At 39.2% G+C, this 19718-nt stretch overlaps 1 protein-coding gene across 6 annotated transcripts in view; it reads left to right on the top strand.

Annotated features, from left to right (window-relative positions):
• The window catches only part of specc1 (sperm antigen with calponin homology and coiled-coil domains 1), a 98070-nt gene that overhangs the window by 56640 nt on the left and 21712 nt on the right, over positions 1-19718 (top strand). For all 6 annotated transcript variants that reach the window (XM_016668270.1, XM_016668274.1, XM_016668269.1 and 3 more), the window contains 6 exons: positions 3395-3570; positions 9140-9309; positions 10268-10368; positions 10467-10542; positions 11302-11446; positions 14140-14242. In XM_016668270.1, coding sequence (XP_016523756.1) covers positions 3395-3570; positions 9140-9309; positions 10268-10368; positions 10467-10542; positions 11302-11446; positions 14140-14242 — 771 coding nt within the window. The remainder of the gene's footprint in view (positions 1-3394; positions 3571-9139; positions 9310-10267; positions 10369-10466; positions 10543-11301; positions 11447-14139; positions 14243-19718) is intronic.

The following is a 19718-nucleotide window of genomic DNA, read 5'->3' as shown; positions in this document are numbered from 1 at the left end:
GAAAAAATTAGGTTAATCAAAACTCGTGCTGTTACGTCACATGTTTTCCTTACATCATTTAACCCGCAAAACATTTTAGGTCTTAATGTTTTGCATAAGTATCTGATGCATAAAATGGTTCGACACTGACACAGTTTTATGGAAATCAATATTTCAAAGAAACACTGTTTTTGGTGTCACTTGGAGGTCAGGATGATTTCGTTTGGCTTGTTTTTTCCTCTCTTGCCTTCATGCCAACATAAATCTTTCCACTGAGCTCTGGTCAGACAGCATTGTGCCGCATGTTAGCAGAGTTTTCCAAATCCTTTTCGAAGTTTAGGTGGTGAGCGATACTGTTTCTGAAAAAATTGACTTGACATTATTTCGAGATGCAACAATGAGAGATTTAGTTATTAAATTTGTAAGAGCCAGTGCATATTTTACCTGATTTCTAATGTTCTAGAAGAAGTAGAATTAACAACATTGACTTTTTTTTTTCTAGCCCTCCTGCCATGAGCGAGCAGAAGGCTTACCTTGTGGGAGAGAGATTAATGTGAAACAACAAAGACAAAATGATACAAAGTTGACATTACGAGTTGCTTTTAATCTACTGCTAGCACAGTTGGCATTAGTAAAGTTTCAGTCTCCATGTGAAATCCCAGGAAGATGTAAATCCTAACATCCCAACTGAAATGTCCAAAAATCTGTCAACATTTCCAAATCTATCATACTCCATAACAGAGGGAGGTTAAAAGTTTAAAGGAACTGAACAGAACAACGTTTCTGTAACATGTTCAGCCTTCCTGGAACCCGCTAAAGCCAGCTATGACGCAACGTCCCAGTAGACGGTTTGAACTCATGTCTGCTTTTCATGCCCAAAAACATCTGCGAAAGGAAGAAGGTCAGTGTGACACAAATTACCAAACTTTAGCAGCCCGAGCGGCTAACGAGCTGATCTTGATAAAACATGGGCTCTGTGTGTGGAGACAAAATAATCTCATGCAGTTTATTATCCAATGGATCTTGGCGATCAACTGCAAACTGATGGAGACTAAAGTATTGCAAAATGTTGTAAATAATGTAAATTGAATGCAGACACTCTTATTGTTACATTTTGTCTTAAAAATGGTTAAATAAGCAGATGAGTGGCGTTTTATCCCCATGTGAAAGGATTGTGTCCGTTTTGTTTTGCTCAGTCCTGACATATAAAAACACAACAGAACAATTCAGATTATACCTACTGATAGCAGCAGGTCTATAGCAATTATGAATTGATACAAAAGGATCGTCTGTGACTGAAAAAACTGGCATGTTTTGTAATGTTTATCTGTATAAAATTAAAGTTATTCCAAGAATAATTCAAACAGATTTTCTTCTACTTCATTCTGTGGTTTATAGTACTTTGAAACAGTTCAAGAAATGTGGAATAATGTTGGTGTTTTGTAGGTTAGTAGCCCGGTCTGGACTCTTGTCATATCAGAGCGCAACATTAATGGCTGTCCCATAACACGCGTCAGGCACTATAACAGAGCGATGTTTCCAAATGAAACTTTAAATGTAACCTTTCTTGGCTCAGAACCATCACAGAATGGAAATGTGGATAGTGGTCCAACAAATGAGTACCATTATTATTATTATTATTATTTTAAACAAATGAACAGTTTAGGACTTAGGGCCATGGAGGAAAGGAAGTGTTCAGTAAAAGTCCAAAAAATCTGGGCTGTGTGATGATATGAGGTTGTATTGTTGTTGCACTTGGCAAAATTGTTGAGATTTTTTGCAGAAAATTCATGGACAGATTTCCAGTAAACATCTGGGAACAGTTTTTTAGACAGTTGAATGTAGAGAGATGGGTTTTTGTTTTGTCTTTTTTTTATAACTTAATCTGACACTTATAAATATAAAATATGATTTAAATGAAAATAGAAGTTTTATTTCTTATTTGGAGAAAGCACCATGAGAAGCTTGTTATCAACTTTGCTTTAACCAGAAAAGCACAAATTAGAAATGAATTGGCCAGTTTTCAGTCACCAACAACCTAATGATTTGATTTTAGCCCATTTTTATTTCTCTTTAAAAAGTATAAATAGCGATGTACTTTTAAATGACAGCAAACAGTCTGCTTCTCTGCTTTGTGTGATAACACAATTCTAGTAATATTTCAAAACAAAAATAAAATGCCACAGCTGACTTTTTAAACTGTATTTAAACATATTACATTAGCATTTTGTGTAATTAGCACAGCGGACATGTTTAAAATGACCGAGCTGACATTTTACGCTGTTTTTAGACATCTTGTATTAATTAGCATTTTGCATGATTAGCATAGTTAGCACACTGTGATAGTAGACCCTTAGGCTAGCTGCTGGATGTCCTTAAGAGTCCCAACTATTTCTTAGGCAGCCAAGTTTCTTCTTTTGTTGTTCAGAAACAACAAAAAAACGGGCTGAATCTGTCAGCGGATGTAAATCCATCACATGCTATTGGCTAATGTTAGCTTGCAAGGTGTCCCTTGCAGATTGAACTGAGCTATTTGCTAGAACAAACCAGACCAAGTTTTACTTTGCAGGTTGTAGCAGCTTCATATAAAGTACAGTTTATTTTCTAAAAGCCTCCTAAACATTTTCTGTCTTCATTTTTTAGACCTTAGCCTAAGTTCCTCATTCACTGATCAGAAAAATGTTAGATTCTTCTGATCAGAGTCAGTTTAGAAGAAAATCGACCCATTCTGGTTGTCAGCTATTTTGTCAGTATAGCTTTTTATTTTAAAACACGATGTGAAATTGCAACAACAGCTAAAGTTTAGCTTTTCATCTTATGGAGAGAGTTTCATACCTAAACTATAAGCAAATGAAACAAACTTAAACATATACAGCATTGCTATTTCCAGATTGGAAGAATAATTGCTTTTAACATTTTCATCTTAAATGTCAGATTTGGTGTTATGTGGATGCGACAATCACTTATGATTCCTGCAAAAGGATCCAGACAGAATCCTGATAGATCCTTCATGCACAATTCATGATAAAATCCCAAAGGGTTTATAATCCTGTTTAATCAGCCAAGCATGGCAGCCTCAGACCTTTAAAATCCTGAGATTCATCTCTTTTCCAGATTGTTTGAAATAGTCTTGGCAGCTGCATTTAAGCCGACCTTTATCATAGGAAGACAATTTTTTTCATTCATTTAGGGACCCTAAAGAATCATTGATACTATTTTTAACATACTGTTAATAAGCAACATCCTTTTATTTATTTTTAGGCTTCAGTTTTGGGGTGCTTACTAGCGATCAGTGACTCTCGGCTGTTTTTTTTTATTTGCCCCTGTGTTGTTGTTGTTTTGGGTTTTTTTTTAAATTTGCATAAATTAACTGCTGTGCCTCAACCTGTGCTGATCCATGTGTTTATGTATTTAGGAGGAGAGAGAGGAATGGCGGCGCTTTCAGGCAGACCTCCAGACAGCGGTGGTGGTGGCCAACGACATCAAAGTGGAAGCTCAGCAGGAGCTGCGCGCTCTCAGGAGGCAGCTGCAGGAGGAGCAGGACCGCAACGCAAAGCTTTCTGCAGACCTGCAGGCCATGCAGGGAGTCAGGTACTGCCCACCGTTTCCATCCCCCTTATGCCCACCCAGCCATCTCCTTCCAGCCCCCTCAGGCACCAGGCTGCAGCTCCTTTCTCTCTGAACGTACCAGGATGTGACATACCTATCAGAGTCCTGCCAGATCTCCCCGCAGCAACAATCTTTAGACAAGTGGCCCAAATGATCCCGACTCGAAAGAAACTCTTGCTCAAGAGGTTCCCAAATTTCCTGTTTGATCCTAAGAGAGGATATGTTTTCATCGGAGGCATAATTAAGAGCTTCGGTGTTCGTGTTCCTGGGATTTGGCAGACTCTGTAGGTCAATGAGCCATCTCCTGCAGTTTTATTTTCCCTCTGTATTTTTTACTCCTCTCAAAGCTGCTGCCCTTTCTGTTTCCCTCTTCAACATGTATTATGACCTGTGGCAAACATTCGGACTTCACACTCGAAACACGTTACATGTGAAAAAGTCATTGCAGTTTTATTATAGGCATATTTAAAGTGCCAAATTAATTTACCTTTTCACATTTTTTCACAATAAACCCAAAAAATGGATCTTATTTGGTGTCATGTGTCAAACTCAAGGTCCACGGGCCAAATCTGGGCCGCCATAACCATTTATATGGCCCTCAAATCCAAATAAATAGAACTTCAAGATAAGTCATGTGCTTAGATGTTACTTATTTAGTCAAATCAGTTTTTATTTATATATTTCAAAATTATGTGAGTGTGAAAAGATTTCCAATATTTGATTTTCTGAAGTACTCATTGAATACAGAGAAAGCTATACTACTTTTAGTACTTCAATAGATCATTTTATTGCACTTTAATTTATTCTGCTACAACCGGCTCTTTGAGGACATCCATGATCTTGGTGTGGCCTAAAATGGAAATGAGTTTGACACCTAGTGCATAAATCTGAATGAATATGATTTTTTTTTCCTACACTTAAAAATCTGGGAAAAAATTATTTTTTTTTGTCTGTATTTATACTCAGATTAAACAACATTTCAGTGGACTTTATTTAGCAATTAGATACTTTTGAAGGCAGTTGGTTGGACAAAGAGTAAAGTAGAATACATACCACCTTTTGCATATTTTTATAAAATATTTCAAAACTGTGTTCCGTTGTCTTTTCACTTAAAAATGACGAGCTACTTTTTGCTGGTCTAGCTTAACAGATCCCATTTAAATATGTTGAAGTTGTTGTAGCGTGACAAAAGGTGAAAAGGTACTAAAATAGTTCTTAAATTTTAAAACTGAGGATAGCTGTGGTTTATGTGTGATTTACCAAAAGAGTCCTAAAATTCCAAATGATAAAACCTTAACGGTGGTTTGTTATATTATCATCATCACTCCGGATGAAATACTTCTTTATTATTTTAAGCACTTTAGCATGTTCAAAATAACAATAAAAAAACAATTGCATAAGCACGAGATACAGATAAGTACCCGTGTATTTAGTTTCTGGTATTAGACCACATCTCAATCACCAAACTTTCCCCAAGAAAAGCTGTTGTGCTGCGTCCGCTCCCCTCCTCCATCAGCTGATGTCTCTGTTAAAGACGTCCGTCTGACGAGCCCGAAGCCCAGGTGAGTTCTCAGCCAGCCTGCCGCTCCCCGCCTTGTGTGCTGCCAACGCTCACTGACCTTCCTCTCTGTGTTTGGCTTCATGCTGCTTCTTCAGCCTGTCTGACTCTGTCTGCTTCTCCATACGCTGGCTGACTGCACCGTTAGGGCTACCATTCCTTCCCGGTTTGCTCTCTAAACATGTGGATCAGTTAGATTGTATCTGGTGCCACCTGCTGTTGTTTTCGATGAATAACACTCCTACTTTTTTTTTTTGATGGAAAAAGCAGGATGATGATGATGATGATGATGGCTGCACTGGCATGACTTGGACTTAACTCATGCTGTTTTTAACGACACAGATACATATCCAGATACATATCCAGATACATATCCATAGCATCTCCATCACAGGGTGATCTGGCTGTATGAGTGACTGTTTTAATCTTATGAGGTGTGCATGGAGGAGTTGAGGAAAAATATGCCCAGAGGTCTGGCTTTTTAAATGACACGAAGAAGCAATCATGTGTTTGTTTGTTTGTTTTTAAAGTAGACTTTCTACATCATTCATTTTTAATTTTCTTATCTTTTTCTTTTCAGAATCAGCACTGGAGCCACTTTTGACACCAAGACGGCAGTGGAAGGACACTAGAGAGTGACCCTCATCTCAGCATCATGTGAAGACAGTGTTATTGTTGCACTTCTATTTTATGGAAACCAGCTTTGTTTTGACTCACTGTGCAGAAGGACGTTCGGGCCTTCACGGCTTCATTTCTCCATATATGGCTAAAATATTTTGGGGGACTTTTTAAATGAGAGTATTCTATTTTATTTTCTCACTGAATTTTCTCGTTTTGTCTGGACTGTTGGGTTCTTGTGTTGTGGACGACTTTTTAAATGAAATCTTTTGTGCCTTTGAGAAATTGGAGAAGATGGAACGGCCTGTTATGGTGAGGGGTGTAACAAATGCTGAATTTTTTAGGTTCGACATAGCTAGGAATTTCTATCACTGAATTTGCAACTTTGGAAAATGGCTAAATCTTGCTTCTAAATGCAAAAGCAAGGAGATAAAATATTAAAAATAAATAAATTTTGTAATATTTCCACATCCCTTTAGGAAAAATATAGAAGCACTGCTGTTAGAGGATGTTCAGTCTGTTGTTTTGCCTTTTGGGAGCAAAATGGAAAACATTATGCACTACATGCCATATTAACACAAAGTTGTTTAAATGAACCATTAATTGCTGGAATGGTTCATTCCTGGTTGCACATGTAAAACACCTTACATAATATTAGCTTGTGATATGAATTCCAGGAATTAACCATTACATGAATTACACTTTGGAGCAGATTAACTGTGATGTAGCATCTCTGCTAGCAGGTCTCTGAAGAGAGAATCAGTGCAGCTGTGGTCAGCTTTCTGCCAAGGGCTGCAGGTTTGCGCCGACAGTGTAAAACACCGGAACTACCACGCTTTTCCTCCTCACGTGAGGAAAAGCGTGAGCTACTTTGTCCTCACGCTTTGAACCGTGCGGCTTGTAGTCTGGTGCTGCTTTTCTGTGGATTTTTCTTTAACCACCAGGGGGCTCTTTAGCAGGAAGTGTATCATTGGAAGTCAAAATTGGAAATCAAAGAAGAACACGCTAATTTTCACTTAGAACAAGCACATGCTAGCAGCAGGCATGACAGAGAAATTTCTTCAAACTCATATGATGCAGCTTTTAAGTTGAGGGCTGTCGATCTGGCAGCATGTAAACTCGGCGTGAACAAATCCATGGTTCAGCGTTAGAGAAGCAGGGCTGCTTCCTTAATAAATCCAGCAGATTTATTTATTATTGCGTCCTTATGGAAAACCAAGAGCGGCGGAGATACCAGTGGATTATAGCGGCTTATATATGCATGTTTCCAGTTTTGTTTTGTTTTGTTTTTTTCAAAAAAATTTGTAGGTGCGGCTTATAAGTATGGTGCGCTCTATAGTCCAGAAAATATGATGTTCTAATATTATAAGATCATAATATTAGCTTGTGACGTGAATTTTATTCTTCTTTTGAATTAAAAAAAAGAGGTAAGTTCAGGTGTGGCTATTGGTGTTTTGACTGCATTACCAAAATCCAAAAGTTTGTACATTTAAAACTATACCAGAACGTGGTAATATTTACAAGCAAAGAGGAATAATCAGCCAGTCTGAGTCTTTTGAAACGGCTGGATATCTGTGTTATTTGAGTCCATCTGAACCAGAACCTCAAGGTTCTCCTTTGCAGAATGAAGCTGCAAACAGCGTAGAGTTGACCACATCTGCTGCTGCTCACGTCCCGCCCAGGAACAGAGCGTGTCATGGAAATCTTCACTATCTGGGGTAAAACAGAGCCGCACATTAACCGGTCTGAGCGCGACTTGCCAGTGGATAATAACCTTAATTTGCTAAATTAAAGTAGCGCAGTAATTTGTTTTAGAAATCCAAATTACAGGGTAATCCAATAGTTTTCATAAATCTTCATCAGGATTAAAAATGTCAAAACTATTTGGTGTAATTCTTAGTGATCATGGTTTTGCAGCAAAGGAAAAAAAATCAGACTGAACATCCTCCATCCAGGAGCTTTAAGGATCTCTTTTTTTGTTTTGTTTTGTTTTTTGCTCTTATCTTCTTGTTACTGTTTTTGTATAAAATACGTCACTGACAACTCTTTCTTAGTCTTTCTTCTGCTATTCAAATGGACTGCAGTTCATTTTTCTAGCCCTAAGATGGCGCTGTGGATCACATATTGACACTTAATTAGGCATCTCAGCTTCGAGGTCTCCCATGTTTTACAGTTGTGTAATTTTTTTGTTGGTAGAATTATTTTTACATGCAGATGTCATGATGCCATGCTGCCAATGTTAGATGTAACCGTTAACGGCGTACTTCTGGACCAATCGAATTGTCTTAAAATCAAAATTTAAAGTCATAGACCAATAAAACTGTGTTCCCGAAATATTTACATCACTTTCAAATATTTATATTCTATACTCCCTCTTTTTTGCAAAAATCAGAATTTAATATATTAACCACACTGACCTTTTCTAACCTTTAGCAGATTCCAATAAATTACAAGCTTTATGTGTTTATATGTAAATATTTTCCTCACCTTTGGTTTAAACTCTTGGAGAGCATCACATACCAGAGTTGTAGAATTATACTGACAGTGCATGTGAAACATGAGGTCCTTTTACAACCCAACGTTAAAAAGCCATATCATCCAAGCCGAGTGAGCGGTACTGGTGCTCGAGTAAGTTAGGTTACATAAGAAAAGATGAAATGTTTGGAAAAATCTTTTTATGAGGCCGAGCATTCCTGTTCATATTGTGATAATTTATTTTGCCGAGGAAGGACTTGGCTGTTTTTTGTTTTGTTTTTTTCTGTATGTGAAGTTTTATGTAAATGTCTGATTGTTATTCATTAGGTGAATAAATAAACAAAATGTATCCAGCCCCATGGCTTTTATTTACACATCATACTGGTCTGTAGACTCATTACGGTGGCAGCATCATAATGTGGGGTTTCTTCACTGATCAGAATTGGTGAGAATATGGGGAGGAGGGTTTTATACAGGACGGCCCAGAAGAAAACCCGTAAAGTCTGAACTAATGTAAGCGACGGAGCTGATCAGTCACAGGACTCTGATCCAAATCCAAGTTGGAATCTGTGGAAGATTATCGTTTTCAGAGCTCCATCCAGTCTGACTGAGCTCAAGTTATTATTTTTTTTTGCAAAGAATTGGGTATTTTTATTTTTATTTGTTAAAAAAAATAACCTGAAGGATTTGCAAGTTTTCAGGTGTTTGAATGCTCATATCATCTCATTAGTAAATTTAGAACACGTTTTTATTTCAGAGCCTTCATTCCTACTCATCATCAGGACTAACATGGAAGATTTTGGATCAGAAACGGACTGCATCCCCCTCCCCCTTCCACCACCATAAGCAATATGTTTTGCTCGAGTATATGCAAGAAATTGTGTTTCTTGTGTCTGTCAGGTCCCAAGGTGATGACGGGCGAGCGTTGAACTCCGACGGCGGCGGCAGCCAATGGTGCGGCATCTCCGTGATCCCTGGCACGTCTCCCGCCGACACCGGCGAAGATGCCAGCTCGGAGCCCGGAGCGACCGTCAAATCCCTCATTAAGTCCTTTGACACCGTTGAACAGAGTGAGCACCAAGCACACGCAGACACAAGCAGTGGCCAGGCCGGCCGTCCCGTCACATCGGTGTAGCTGTAGAGGAGAACAGCTGACGAGCAGCTGTGGTCTCCAGCGTTCATGTCTGTCGTTTCTCAGCTCGTCAGGTCTGGGCTGACTCCTGGCAGGCTGCATGGGTGAGGGATGGGGGACGGGAGCGGAGGCCATTCTGGTGTTTGTCAGGAAAATCATTTGGCGGAGGTCAACATATGAGATGAGCTGCAAGACCGGGACTGATTAGCTGTTTTAATAAATGTTATTTTTTTTGTTTGTTTGTTTTTAGATGGTTTTTCATGGGATTCAGCATTTAAACACAAATCTGGAAAGAGTGGCATGCATTTCTATTCAAATATTTTGCATATCCCCCCTTTTGCTGCACGTGTACTATGGTGTTTTTACCAGCTTTGCACTTTTACAGATATAAATTTATGGCCACTTTTATTTGCAAAAAATATCCTTAAATGTCTTAATGTAGGTCAAAGTAATAAGTCTGTGATCATCTGACTGGAGGACCTTGTGCACCACATGGCTGGTGGCAAACTCAGAAATTGGACTTTAATGTTTACTTTGAACTTATTACTTTTTTTATAGCTCTCTGTCTGGTTTATACACGGCATGACGAATACAGAAGCAGTGCTGTCTGCAGCTCCTCCAGAGCTACCATGGATCTCTTGGTCCCAAGCAAATTTTCTGGGGTTTTACCGGTCCCAGTTTTTGGAGGCAGTGGTGCTCCTTTACATGTGCAAAACTTATGGTATTATTTTCTAACTGCTTTAAACGTCTCCACATCTTTCTCCCTGATCTGTTCTTTAATCTTAATGTTGCTCTTTATTCACTGTTTTGCTGTTTATATACCAAACGTAAGCTGTGACACCACAGCCTTAATGAAAAACAAAAACACACTCTGACATTGATGGTGGATGTTACAGACGGACCATGTCACGCGGTTCCGGTGCTTCCCACCCCCAGAAGCCCTCTGAGTGGGATCCCTGTGCGCACTGCACCAGCTGCAGCCGTCTCCCCCATCCAGGTACCTAAAACCGCAGCCTGCATCCAAAAGTCACATGTAGGATTTGGTGGAGGGGAGCTTGGTTTAGACTTTTTTTTTTTTTGTCTTTCTTTTTTTAGAGGCATTCCTACATTAAGCCACTATCAAAGACGCTGGAAAAAAGAATAAATCACGGCGAGTTCGCTCATCCTCGTGGTATGTAACACTCGGTCCAAATCTTATTTAATCTGCCGTACCGTATCCGATCGGTTGTTGCATGGCATAACGATCTGGTTCTCTACAAAAAATATGGAATTGAGGCTCCTGTTCACTTTTGCTGTACAATTCTGGATAAAATCTTCTCCCATAAGCCAGAAATCTAATATCAATCATAGATATTTTGACACAGCCAGCTTCTTCAGCAATGACCTTCCATTAAAGGCTCTGACCAAACCAGGATTGCACTTTGACCTTGCGCTGGTCTGTGGCAGGAAGCCGGTCAGAGTGAAGGAGGACATGCAAACAGCAAGCAGAAAAATAATCCAGTCAGCCAGCCCTGTCCTCACCCAGAGAGCCGACCATCAGATTTTGTTGTGTCCTGGTGAAATTTACATGTTCATTCAAATCCCTTTGGCTCTCACGCACAATGAAATGGTTGCTTTAAGCAAAGTTCTGCTGATTCAACATCCTCAATGAGAAGTACAATGAACATGGACAACCAATCAACTTCTGCCAGTTTCTCACTGACTTTCTCCACTTCCTTCTAGAAAAACACGTTTAATTTAAATGCAACTCTGAAAATTATCTTAAATGTGTCACGGTTGATTTGTTTCCAAAGCCTCCCCTGAGGAGCCGCCGTAGGAACATAGTTTCCTGACTGGAAGCAAACATTTCCAGGATACGCTCTGTTTTCGACTTTTTTGTCACATTCTTCTGCATCCACATCCGTCTCTTCGCGTCCTTTTGATTCCGCAGATAAGTTGTCAGGTTTTGGCGAGGACCTGAAACCAAACAGCCTCATGAGGAAGAGCCCTTCGCTGGAGAGTGTAATCAAAAGCCCCATTTCCCTCAGCAGTCGCACCGCATCGTTCAGCTACAGCCGAGGAAGCAGCAAACTCAGGTATCGTCATTTGGATCTAAAGATGAGCTTAGAGACACAGGAACAGCGTGATTACAAGGAAAGCACTAAAACAAATTCAGCTTCTTTCTCACTTTAAAAGTGTTTGAAACATCCAACTTGATTGCACTTATTTGGTAGTGAAAACTCTTTAAAATAAAAAAAAAAATGTTCGTCAGATAAATTAAAAGCAATTCCTTCCTACTGGGATCCCCCCTCNTATTATTTATAAACACTAGCACCAAATTTATTGGCATCCCAACATTCCTGTAAAGATAAATGACATTTTTTTTAAATTCCTTTTTTCCTATTGAAGTGGATCAAAGTTCCAAGCAACTTGCATTCGTGACTTTCTTGGATCTAAATGTCGTGTGACGCTTTGACCTTTTTCTTTTTAATCACTCTTCAAATTTTAAGACGTCCAAACATGCCACTTATAGACGAGAGATGCATACTTGTGGAAAAGGCTTAAAGAAAATAGCGACCTTGTTAAAGTAACAATTAAAATGTCTAAAATAGCTGGAAGTTTATCAGTAGGTTTTGGATAACGACTCAGACGAGAATATTTTTGCAAAGAAAGATGCTCCAAGATCTCTGCAGGCGCTGCGCTGATTGAATGGCATCACAGAAATGTTTGTTCCTGTTCGTCAGATAAATTAAAAGCAATTCCTTCCTTCTGGGATTCCCCCCCCAAACAGAATAAATGTTACATTTTCAAATAAAAAAATAAGTTCAGTGGAATAAAAGATACATTTTTTAAAAAGTTTTTTGCCACTAATTGTGAGAGATGCTGCTAAGCTAAGCTAAACTGTGAAAGCAGTGTAATTGTGTGCCAAACCGTTTGGTTGTTTTCAAATGGATATATTTACCTTTTACAAATTTCATAACATTTTTCCCCTTAATTATTGTTGTTGTTGTTATTATTATTTTTGCCTTCAGGAATCATCAAAAGTAAAACTCCATCACTCCAGCAACTGGATACCCTTGAGTTACATTAATAGATGCACTTTTATGTGTTACAGTCAGGCAGTAAAGCTGGTTAAAACCGTCATCTGTTTGGCCCATATGAAGGAGATCGCAGTCTTCTACTGAAACTCGGCCAACATTATGAAACTCTGGCTGCAAAGACACAAAAACCTACCAGTCCAAATCTGATATTATTGCTTTACTAAACTCTGTATTTAGCATCACAGCGATTTAGTCACTGACGTAATTTCTCCACAAATATCAGCTGCATCTGTCACCATGTTTAGGACGTTTATTGTTTATGTGAGAACCGCTGCGTTATTATCGATTATATGTGCAAATCTGGAGAAATTTAAAATGGCAAAAAAAACAAAAAAAAAAACATGTCCGCTTCTAGCGTCGCACAGCCTGAAACGGGAAAAATAATGAATTCAACAGCAGAGCCGCAGTGACGTGTGAAATGTTTAAGCATGCTGAGTGGAACGACCATGTCTCGTGTTGTTCCCATGGCCTCCAAACCCCAGGGAGCAAGTCCCTAGAATAATATTACAGATAGACGTTAAATCTATCCGTCATGCATAGGATTTCTTTCCGTACTGCTCTGCAACTGTGCGCGTTGTGCATGACTTTCTGGAAACATTTGAGTGTGGGACCATAGGGACATGGGGGGGCCAGGCAGTAAAAACGGGCTTCCACTCTGCACTGACATGGCCGCCGTTCCAAGTGAAACGTGGCTCCGCTCTGAACTCTAAAACAAATAAACGAAACTACAAAGAAGCTCCGGAATCATCATGACAGTGCAAGATAAGATAATTCCTCCAGTAATGAAAAATTGCAAATCAGAGGGGCTTTTTTTTTTTTTTTTATAGCAAGAAAAACTAGTAAATTTGTTTTTCCTTTAGAGCAGCACTAAACACAGATTTTGAACCTTAATTTTCCCGTCTGTTTCTCCTCTTTTCTACTTTCTGGACTTGTAAAAAAGTTTAGCTGCCTTTTCAGTTTAAAGTTTTTTTTATTAAAGCAAATCTATTCTTACTTAAAACTCTCCTAAATCACACTTAAGTCTCTCAGTATCACTGATAACCTAGAAAAACACTCTGATCTTCCAGGTTATAGAATCAGAATCTATATGAATAAAGTTGGCACATCTCATTTTCTCGACAACAGACGATCCCTCGGTAAAGTTTTTACCAGGCATGCTGATTTCTTCCCACGTATCAAATTTTCTTCTACTAGAATCCACTTGCATTTGTTTTCCTGTACACCCTGCAGCTCTGAGCTTTGCATTTCATCTAAATAATATAGTTAATGTGCCTCATTTAAGTTTGAGATTAAATGTTTAAAAAAAAACTTTTGCTGTTGCATAAAAATGTTTAACCATGTGATCTTTTATTTTTCTGGTCCAAACAGAGAAGAACTTTTGAAAAGGAGAGATAAAAATCATCTAGTAGTTCTATGAGAAATCTGAGAAGAATCAGATGTTTGTTTGTATTTTTTTTTTAATTGGGCCACAAATAATAAAATTTGTTTGCACAATGCATCCGTTGCTCTGATCCGTCATAATTTTAGCTGTCTGACCAGCTTTGATTAACAGGCTTCCTCCACGTACACATAAATAACTGTGGGACAGTGGAGGAACTGAACTAGATATCGCACAAGTTGTACTCCAGATGACATCTCTGCTCTCTCTCCCTCTCCTCTGACTGCGGCCCGCGTTCCCCTGGTGACAGTGTGGAAAGAACGGACCCCTTGGCCGCTCTGGCGCGGGAGTACGGAGGATCTAAGAGAAACGCTCTACTGAAGTGGTGCCAGAAGAAAACAGAAGGCTATCCGGTAGGGATCACAGGCCACAGACCGCTCTCAAACATGAGACGTGCTCCACACACTTTCACGCCCAGCTCTCCTTCACGTCTACATCTGACAGTTTGATTTTTAGCCTTCACTCCCCTGGTTTTCTTTTTTTTTTTTTTTTAAAGTGAGCCGACACCTCCCGTTCTCTGCTTTATATTGCATGACGTGATATTGTTTATTCTGACCCCAGGTACTGAGGTCAATCTTTATTTATTTGTGCTTTGTTTTTGGCAATCGCTGGGTTGCACAGCCGGAACGGCGTACTGTTGACCAACCATTTAGCTACTGGCGTCTCACATCTCACTGGTGTAAATGGCTTTATACCAGTGTATTTAGACGAACAATTATTCAGATTTTTTTTCACTTTGCAAAGAATATTTAGTATTATTTCCTCTGATAACCTTGAAAAGAATCACAGTGAACTACCATCCGAATACACATGATACAGGGTAGAAATCCTTGAATTTCAATTCGGTGTTTTCAAGTTTTGGAAAGTTCTTGACTTCTGCATGAAGTTCTTGCAAGTGATTGATGTTCGACCTGCACAGTTTTGGAGCAAAGTGCAATGCAACGTTTGGTTCAAACCCTAAATTTGGACAATGTTGTTTACAGTGGAAACCAGATATTTTCATACATTTAATTAAAAAAAATCATATATACTTATAGATTATTTCTAGATTAACATATTTGCATGTGCATGCTTGTTTATTTGTTTATTTATTTATTCATTCATTTATTTATTTATTTATATTCAGTCACATTCAATTACTATAGACTATAGTCGTTTAATCTCTGGATTATAGAGTCAGAGGCCCAATTTCAGGCCTTGAATTATGAAGTCGAATTTCTTTTAACTCATGTTGGATATACACAGCATGTTAACAACTGAAGGTAACGTAGATACTTGGTAGTGCCAGAAAATGGCGCTATGTGCCCGGAAAACACATAATACTTCCCCTTTAATCTACTTCTCAACAACTGATCTGTTGGTTTTCACACTTTCTGGAATCAGCAGCAGAAACTGAATTTGGTTTTTCGTTGGAGGAGTTGTGACCTTTGCTGTGATTTAAGTTCATGACATTTTCTTTCAGAAGTCAGTTCTCACCCCTTTTGCTTTCTCAGCTTCTGCCCTGGTGTGTGTGCAGCAGCTCTCTGCTGCTCTGAAACGAGTCGCGTTCCTTAATACTTTAGACCGTAAGCATCACTTATCAGACCAGGCGGTCTGAAAGTCTGGGGATGGACAGCCGTTCTCTCCAGAACGGACTGATTGCCGATTCGCCTCTTGCCAGAGTTGCGGTGGAATGATTTGGATCAACGCATGTTTATGTGTTAGAATGGCCTAGTCAAAGTCCAGACCTGAATCCAACCTAGATTCTGTGGTTGGATATGAAAGTTCATGTTTATAAATCTTGCAGAGAAGAATTGACTGTTTTTTGTTGTTGTTTTTTTTTATCTGCCAGGCTGTTAAAAAATGTTCAGGTTTAATTGCAGAGAAAACTGATTATGAGAAATCAACACAATCATAAAATATATTTTAAGCATTTTTATAAAACCTCATGTTATTTTCCTTCCTCTAAGAAACACAAATCATGAACTTATTAGTGTTTTTCTTTTTTTAATCATATAAATAGTAATGCAATACTTTAACATTTCTGGTTGTAATGGTTCCACGAATGGTGGAATAAATATTTGTTAGGCCACAGAGCCAAGTGCTGACATTAACCAAGCCCAGTTTCTCCCCTAATAGCCAGTTTAAGGAACCCATTATGCCCAGTGGGATTACAGATTAGCCAGTATAATCACTGTGCTAAAACGTTTTTCCTGCACGCAGAGGGGCTGCAGACTCTGGATCTGGAAGGAAAGGAACGACTACAACCCTGTGTGCATTCTGATGAAAAATACGACAAAGCCTCTTTTTTTTTCTTCTTAAAATCAATTGTTTTATGTGACTTTTCCATAGAAAGATTCATAAGTTCTAAATATAGATTCAACTTTTCCAGCGAGAGATTGAGTTATTGAGTGATGTGAGACGTCGATAGTTCTGACTCCTGGAGAACAATGCTGCTGAACTTTGAGCCGCCCTCCCTCTATCTCAGCTGACTTTCAGGTCACAGTTTGCTCTGCTGGTGAAAGAGGCACTGAGGAGACACTCTGAAACCAGAGCTGATGGCCCGTCTGTTGGGTGGATAAAACCAGTGACTTTTAGACACAATCAGTGGTTTGAACAGTTTTTAAAGGCCCTTAAAGGTTTGCTGAGATATGCTATAGATATATGATATATATATATATGTGTGTTATAATCTCTACAGTAGATGAAAGTTGACAGCTCCTTCACAGTCTCAAGTCTCTTCCAGTTTTCTTCCAGGATTTCTCTGCGTTTAGCTCCATCCACCATCCTAACCCGCTGTCCACAGCCTGATGCTCCCACCGACAGTTTGTAACATAATGTTTGTGTTCAGTGGGGTTTGTTGCAGCTCTTTTGCAGTCAGTCAGAGATTTTTCCGACCAACCGATTTCCTGGGAATCTGGCGGCAGCTTCCTCTTTCTGTCAAATCCAAGTGCGGTTGACGTTAAGATCACAAACTACTCTTCCTGCTGCATCACCATCAACATTTAGGGTCTCTGTTGTCTTTTTGTCTCCTTTTCCTTGTTCATGAAAGGCGTAAACAAAGTATTTGAGGTGCTCTGGCTTAAGGGACACATGATTTGCAAATGTGATTTCGAAATCTGCCAAGTAACCTAATTTGCAGAGGGAACAGTATAATTTGATGTGTTTGCTGAGATTTAAAATGGTTACACACAGTTATTTAGTGGTATCAGTGTGTGTGGAGAAAGAAAGGAAAATGCTTGCCGCCCATTGAAGATTTTTACATGTGAAACATTTTTTGTTTATCAATTTTATTCCTCTTCGTGTAGACGCAGTGAAATACTCTGACGTTTGTGGTTGTAATGTGTTAAAACAGTATAAATACTTTTGCGAGAAAATGCAAATTATAAAGCAAACCTGTGGATTTTAGTTCAGTTAAGGACAGGTGAGTTGAGCAACATAAACTCTTCACTGTAAGCGCTGATCCCTTCACAAAGGGTGATTATTTGCAAATGTCAAGAATGCGTTAAGTAGATTTGGCTAGCAGCGAGGTTTTGGCTGTGGCGTAATCGGTTCCTTTCTGGATTCAGATGGTGATCCATTGTTGTTCAGAGCGCCATGCGCCCGCTCTGCTGCTGGGTTTCTCAACGCACGGCGAGGCGGTTAACTCTTTCATGGACGCCTCGCTTGAGCCGCGACATAAAGTCTTGACATTGTACAATGCGATCGATACGCGGCGCAGCACAAACTAGAACGATTAGCAGAGATTTCCAGGAAGTGACCCTGGAGATTTTTTTATATCCTTCTGCTGAACTAGAGCCTTTTCAGAGGGATTTCTGTTTCTGTTGATGTAAGGACATATACTGTATATTTGTGGGCCAGCAGTTTGTGAAAGTGACTCTAGTTCCTTAGAAAACGTGACCACAAGATCCTGTTTGAGTCTCATGCCAGGCTGTGAGGAAAGGTTACGGGTTCCCCCGGGTTTTTCATGCATACAGTAAATTACAGCCTCTGTTATTTTAGCAAAATTAGAAGGTGCAGTTATTACCCTTTACATCCCATGTAAATGTAATTGTAGCATTTCGTTTTTAAATTATAGCAGGGCTAATCTATCGATTGACTCATTAGATTTGAAAAAAAAAATGGGACATTCTGCATATTTTTAATTTAAACATGTCTTTCTAAAACAATGTTACATTAAAAGTAAAAATAAATAAAACGGATCAAATCCTTTATCTTAAATTTTTTTAAAAATTGCCAAACAGAAACCAAAGGCAACATCTGGAGCAAAAAAAAAAAAAAAAACCTCTGACATTTGATAAGCTCACATTTGTGATGCTTGACTAACGTTGATCTATGGCTGATGTATTAACTCTTTGGATTAACAGATTAATAAATGGATAGCAAAAAGCTCTTAATAGGATTTTTTTTAATATATATATATATATTTACAGAATTTGAACCAGGTGAAGCTAAAACTTCGAGGAGTTTTGGGTTTTAGCTTAAGCAGCATTAATTACTTCAAGTATTTTGCTCTTTCAGGAAAATAGCCTTTTTTGAGTCTGTGTCCTCCAGGTAACAATTAATCAATTACTAAATTATTTTAACAATCGATTCATCATGATTAACCCAATTAATTGTTTCAGCTGTATTTCATAGTTTATGTTTATAAATGAATCAGTTTCTAGAAACTTCTCATTAGGAATCCTTTTACTTCCTGGTTTCCAGCAGCATAAATATAATCTCAGACAGACGCCCGCTTCTTTTAGCCACTGGCTCCATAATTTACCTGGCAACAGGTTAAAAAAGATCAACAGAGCTCATAGTTGGAGGCCAGCAGCAGAGTGTGGCATCCCGGGGTCACAGAGGTCACATTCAAACATAATAAACATGCCCACTGGTTGTGTGGGCGCAGTCCTTTCTGTCCTACTGTTCCAGCTGTAAACATTTGGACAGATGAGAATCAGACTGAGCGTCTCGTCAGCAAACACCCAGGCGGCTCCGGAGCAAAACGAGGGGTGGACGTGTGGCTGCTTGTCCACCTTGTGGAGGATCTGAGATGCGGTCCGTCTGCTTCTGTGCATGACATCGCGAATCCTCTGAAATCATCTCATGAATATGTCCTCACAAAGCGAATGATTAGGATTTTTTGTTTGTTTTTGTTAGCATGTCGCGCTTCCTCTTCTTTCTGCCTCCGACAAATTCACAGAAGTTTTAATTCAACACTAATCAGCATTTTAATTATGTTCTCGGCCTCTTCGGCCACATAATTACCAGTCAGGTGAAAGAGGAAGCTTTTTGGCCCTTCCTGCCCCCTCTCCGGTTCCAGGTGGTTCGGTCAGGACTCATATGGGTCGCGATTGTCTGCCAGAGACAAAGTCGAGGTCAGTTGTTATTACAGTCCCTTTGTTGGCAGAAGCTATTGTCAGCCGACTGCCTAATTAAAGTGAAACAGCACCTGGGTGCTATTGTGAGCATTATGGGAGATTATTTGATGGTTTATAGTAGCTGAGGGCATAATAAATCTGTGTGATTGTAGCTGAGCAGAAAGCCTGATGTCATTCTTTGCTTTATTTTCTGAAATCAATAAGAGGGAGAGTTTGTGTAATGATCACAAGGAGAGGGCTGTTAGATGTGTTGTAACAACCCTTTGCTTTGCTCAGTTATTATGATTTTAATATTAGTTTAGGCTCTCATTGCTCATCTACAAAAGGGAAACGTCAGTCACTCTGGTCTCAACTCAGGTGTGTTTACAGATTTGTGGTTTGGTGTCATGTTTTCTACACGTGACGCCGCCTCTGATGGCTGAGAACGTTTGAGAAAAATGTAAAGAAACACAGTGTGTGTGTGTGTGTGTGTGTGTGTGTGTGC

The sequence above is a fragment of the Poecilia formosa genome, unplaced genomic scaffold, assembly GCF_000485575.1.
Source record: "Poecilia formosa unplaced genomic scaffold, Poecilia_formosa-5.1.2 Scaffold14, whole genome shotgun sequence".
NCBI lineage: Eukaryota > Metazoa > Chordata > Actinopteri > Cyprinodontiformes > Poeciliidae > Poecilia > Poecilia formosa.
Note: the sequence above shows the minus strand (reverse complement) of the source record. Positions and strands in the feature narration are given on the sequence as shown.